The 5,075-nt window shown below is 42.0% G+C and overlaps 1 protein-coding gene across 1 annotated transcript; it reads right to left on the reverse strand.

Moving 5' to 3' along the window:
• Positions 1–2,099: 2,099 nt before the first annotated feature.
• On the reverse strand, positions 2,100–4,215 carry LOC140556603 (serine/threonine-protein kinase pim-1-like). Its single transcript, XM_072680683.1, has 7 exons — positions 4,191–4,215; positions 3,741–3,908; positions 3,469–3,563; positions 3,325–3,375; positions 2,826–3,201; positions 2,478–2,654; positions 2,100–2,206 (listed from the first exon to the last, which is right to left on the reverse strand). The coding sequence occupies exons 1-7, from the start codon at positions 4,213–4,215 to the stop codon at positions 2,100–2,102; spliced, it is 999 nt and encodes a 332-aa protein (XP_072536784.1).
• Between the last annotated feature and the right edge of the window lie 860 nt (positions 4,216–5,075).

Raw genomic sequence — 5,075 nt, forward strand, 5'->3', positions numbered from 1 at the left:
TTGTACAGTGGTGCCAACATCGAGTTTCGCGGATGCCTCTGAACTTTTTACCTTGCATTGCGATGAATGGCATACTTTCAAAAGACATTTTGGTTGTATGTATACTTCTATTAAATTTAGAAATTCAGATTTCAAAGAAGAATGATGAAGAAGAAAAGATATTTATAGCTCAGGAATCGTATGAACAGTGTGAAAGCGGCACCTTATTGAGACACATTATGCTGATTTTTCTTCCAATTGTCCCCCATCTCTGTGTGTATATAATATAGAGTCATACTTTGTATTGACTTTATTTGTCCAGCCTAAACTACAGACACCTGAATGGCCAACGATCCTGTGAATAATCGTTACAAAATCGTTAATAAAAGTTTATTCACCAACAAAGATAAAAAAACAAACAGCAAGAAAGGTAAAACCAAAAGATAATGCTGCCATCCAGTGCCAGCAATGCACAGTTCACAGTCCACAACAGTGGTTAACAAAGCTCCTGAATATCCATCTTCCTACAGAGCCACAGGGCTCAGTTGTAGGGTAGATGAAGCTGATGTTAATTATGAGAGAACTGCAGTGTCGGCCTATGTACAGGGTTTAAGTAGTAGGTTGATGTAGCAGGTAAGGTGATATGTCTTTGGTTCACAGTCCTATATTTGAACTTAAATTGACATTTTCTTCCAGTTTTATGTGCTTTAATTAGAAGTATTTAAAAACAGCAGCAGTACAGTCCTTTTTTGGTGGATTGATAGATTAAGCATTGGTAGATCAGCATGTGTTTATTTAACCAGTATTATTGTCTTAAAGTTTATAAATAATCTTTTGAGACATTACACCAATAGAGCACATTCATTTCTCACCATGAACTTGTGGAATGGCTTCATCATGAATACAGTGTCTTTATGCAATGCCAAATGTATGGGTGTAACCAGACGTTAGCATGGTGATACACGTAAATGACAAGAGCTGCAACGTTTCAGAGTTTATTTTCTTGATGAAACAAGCCAAGCCTTTCTGACTGCTTAGCTCCTTTGATCTGATGGAGGCCTCACGCTAGTATCTACACTCACTCCTACATCTCACGCTAGCTTCTACACTCACTTCTACATCTCACACTAGCTTCTACACTCACTTCTACACTACTACCTACACCTCACACTAGCTTCTACACTCACTCCTACACCTTACACTAGCTTCTACACACCATACTGGCTTCTACACTACTACCTACACCTCAAACTAGCTTCTACACCTCAAACTAGCTTCTACACTCACTCCTACACCTCACCCATACTTCTACACTCACTCCTACACCTTACCCTAGCTCCTACACTCACTCCTACACCTCACACTAGCTTCTATACTCACTTATACACTACTACCTACACCTCACACTAGCTTCTACACTCACTTCTACACTACTACCTACACCTTACACTAGCTTCTACACTCACTCCTACATCTCACACTAACTTCTACACTTCACACTCACTACTACACCTCACACTAGCTTCTACACTCACTTCTACACCTCACTCTAACTTCTACACTCACTCCTACACTTGACACTCACTCCTACACCTCACCCTAACTTCTACACTTCACACTCACTACTACACCTCACCCTAACTTCTACACTCACTACTACACTTGACACTCACTACTACACCTCACACTAGCTTCTACACTCACTACACCTCACTCTAGGTTCTACACTCACTACTACACCCTACACTACCTTTTACACTTGCTTCTACACTCACTTCTACACTAATCCCTACACCTCACACTAGCTTGTTCACTCAGTGGGTCACAGACTGTGCCACATTTGTGTTATTTGTGTTATATTGTGATCTGTCTCAGCAGACCACCACAGAATTTTCTTTCCACAGCCTGAAACACAAACCAAACAATATGCATTAGATACAGATGCACTCCTTAAGATTTGCAATGCTGAGATTATTTCATGTTAATTCATATTTCTAGAAAGTCAGGAGCATGTACTAATATCTCACTATCGGCTCCTCTCTATCACCAAAAGACATATTTTAGCTTGTACTGCTTCTTCTCTTAGCATTAACTTCCTTTTCTCCCTGGCTAACCTGATCCTAGGCTGACTCGTTGCATTGGAACCAACTGTGCTGCAAGATCTGCTGAAAAGTAGGCCTCCTGGATGGTTTGTACTGCAGGCACCAGCTAATCAGATTGCAGCATTCTGTGTAGAGTGATGGGATTGGATGAGAGAAAGATGCTTCAGCATGACGTTTATCTTTTCTTTTAATGATCTCTACATTTCAAAAAGGCTACCATGCTATATACACAGATCTGAACTTCTACATTTGGGGACGCCTGGTATGTACTGCGATCCTTCAGCTTTAGTTCTGCATATTCTCCCAACTACAGATCTAGTTTCTGATTTCTGTCTCTTCCACTTAGATATGTGTCTGTTTTCTTCTTGTTTACCAAGATGCTCCCATTTATCTTACCACTGGATAGGCTGTCCTCAAAGCACAGAAGTCCCTCGAGGATATCCAGGCCGTTTCTAAAGGGCAGGAATCCACATACCATCCTGAACAGAAGGACTCCTAACGACCACACTGTTGCAGGCCTGGCATGGTACCTCCGCTTTAGGAGGAATTCTGGAGGCCAATATTCCAAGGTGCCTGAGAACATAACAGAGGAAGAGAAAAAAGGAGAGCTGAGCACAGATCTTCATTTCTATCTTCATTTAACAGCTCAAGTGGCTATGGGACATCAGGCTCCTCTGAGGATCCTCATTTTGTAAGCAATGTGTGAATTTTGTAGTGATTTCAGTGCCCTAAACTCAAATGTACCTGCATAATCAGTATGTCCAGCCTTCCTGACCCAGTCACCGCAGCCAAAATCAATGAGCTTTAGCTCCGAGGTGTCCGTGTTGATGAGGAAGTTCTCTGTTTTGATGTCCCGGTGCAGGACACCTCGCTTGTGGCATTTTTTTGCCGCCCCAACTGCCTGGACCATTACGTTTCTGGCCATGTCTTCAGTGATGGAACCTCCGAAGTTGTCAATGAAGGCATCCAAGTCCATGCAGGGGTGAGGACGCTCAAGGATTAAAATGTAGCGCTCAGGCTCATCAAACCAGTCGATGAGCTTTATAATATTGCTAACGGGTGGCTCACTCATCGTCTGCATGAGAGCCACTTCAGCAGGCACGGACTTGGAGTCATCAGGCTGCAGGAAAACATTGTGAGATCAGATAATGAGAACTGATCATGTGAAATCCAGTTCTGTGTTACTACTAGTATGCTTTATGGACAGGTTTTGAAGGTAAAACTGGGTTCTAGGTACACTTACACTTTGGACGTATAGATCACCTTCCTGTTTTGGGACAAATTTAATGGCCACCTGCACACAAGGATAATACAGGGTATTAGGATTATGGGGACTGAAAAGACAATAGAGGAGATAATGAAGTTATGGAGAGACTGAGGTAACAACCTGTAGGAGATCGGAGAGACGTGTTCCCGCGAAGACTGTTCCAAAGCTTCCTTCGCCCAGTTTCCTTCCAAAAATATATAAATCATCAAAGGTATCTGTGGAAAATAGTGGTGAACATGAGTATTAACTCTCTTTAGATCATTTATCATGAGTTTATCTATTAACATCACCTGCTGTGCAGGGGGCAGTGGAATTTACATCATGTAAACTTGGATAATTAAAGGTTCCCTTATATACACAAGACCTTCTTCAGGTCTGACCAATGAACTGACCTGGCTTGGTGGCCTTCGTCTGTCCATGAGTTGTATCCTTGGGACGGTTTACGGTCCCTTTCCTCTTCTTCCTGGTAGAGGCTTCAGTATCAGGAACTGGACTCGTTCCTACCAGAACACTGCGGCTGGATTCCACCTCTGTCCTTTTCCTTTTTCTTCCACCACCATCTGTGTACAGGATGATTTGTATTTTTAATGGAATTTCATAGACCGTGAGCTGTGTATATTTCTGCTAATGGTAATACTAGACAGGTACATAACATTGATATACTATTTTCTTACGGTAAAGTGCTGTTTAAATGTGCTAAAACTGCACTAGTGTCCATAAACAATGTTGCTAAGTAAAGAGTATTTTGTCCCTTCACTAAAGTCTCATATCAGATTCAAAAGTGGCCTTTAAACAAAAGCAGCTCTAATAAGTAAAACTTCAGCAGGAGTGTATGGACTGACCTGTATGTTTAGAGCGCTGCTCCATCGTTTTCTGAGTGTTTTCGTTCATTGAACTCAACAGAAATGACCAACTTTCAAGTTGTACACTTTTGCAGTTCTGCATCACTACCCTCATTTATTGTGACATCATAATGAGCTTGTTGCCACGGTGATGTACTGAAATCTAGACATGGGCCATGTATACTCTATATGTATGTATAGAAATGTGTGTGTGTGTGAGAGAGAGAGAGAGAAAGATAGAGCACCCATTGCTGACACAGATGTGCAAATGCACACACACAGCTTGTCTTGTCCCTGTAGAGAAATACTGCCAACAAAATAGGACAGATAAACAATAATGTCTTGTGTTGTACACCATGCCTAATGCCAGGTGTGGGCTAGAGGGTTGTAAAACCCCCCAGCATTGAGCTGTGGAGCAGTGGAACTGTGTTCTCTAAAACGGAGGTGCTCCATCCAGTACGTTTGGGATGAGTTGGAGAGTTGGTGATGAGGTGGGGTGGTGATCATCCAACATTCTGACCTTTCTGATGCTCTTGTTGCTGAATGCAATCAAATCCTCACAGCATTGCTCTGGAATTGTTGAAAAAGCAGTGAGTAACGTTGGTAAGGCCACGGTAATCTGCGCCACGCAGGTTTCGAGAGCTAGGGCCCTTCCTCTCTTAGGATTGTAAGACGTGAGCAGATTCGAGTGATAGCGTGAAAATTAGCTTAACGAGGTGATAGAAGAGCTGTACAGGGGTGATACAAGAGATAATAGATAGATGGATCCAGTAAATAGAGTTAAGTGGTGATGATTGTAGAACAGCAGTATTAAAGAAATAGGTTTCTCAGGCGTGTGTGTTGGAATGAGGTATAGGAAAATGAATGAGCCCTGTCTGGATGTCA

Source organism: Salminus brasiliensis, chromosome 5 (assembly GCF_030463535.1).
Source record: "Salminus brasiliensis chromosome 5, fSalBra1.hap2, whole genome shotgun sequence".
Classification (NCBI taxonomy): Eukaryota; Metazoa; Chordata; class Actinopteri; order Characiformes; family Bryconidae; genus Salminus; species Salminus brasiliensis.

Excerpts from the sequence above, each read along its gene's own strand:
- LOC140556603 (XM_072680683.1), bottom strand. The coding sequence starts at position 4,215 with ATGGAGCAGCGCTCTAAACATACAG. Across the intron at positions 3,564-3,740 it reads GACGAAGGCCACCAAGCCAG|ATACCTTTGATGATTTATAT; the intron begins GTCAGTTCATTG and ends TATTTTCCACAG. Across the intron at positions 3,376-3,468 it reads GTCTCTCCGATCTCCTACAG|GTGGCCATTAAATTTGTCCC; the intron begins GTTGTTACCTCA and ends CCTTGTGTGCAG.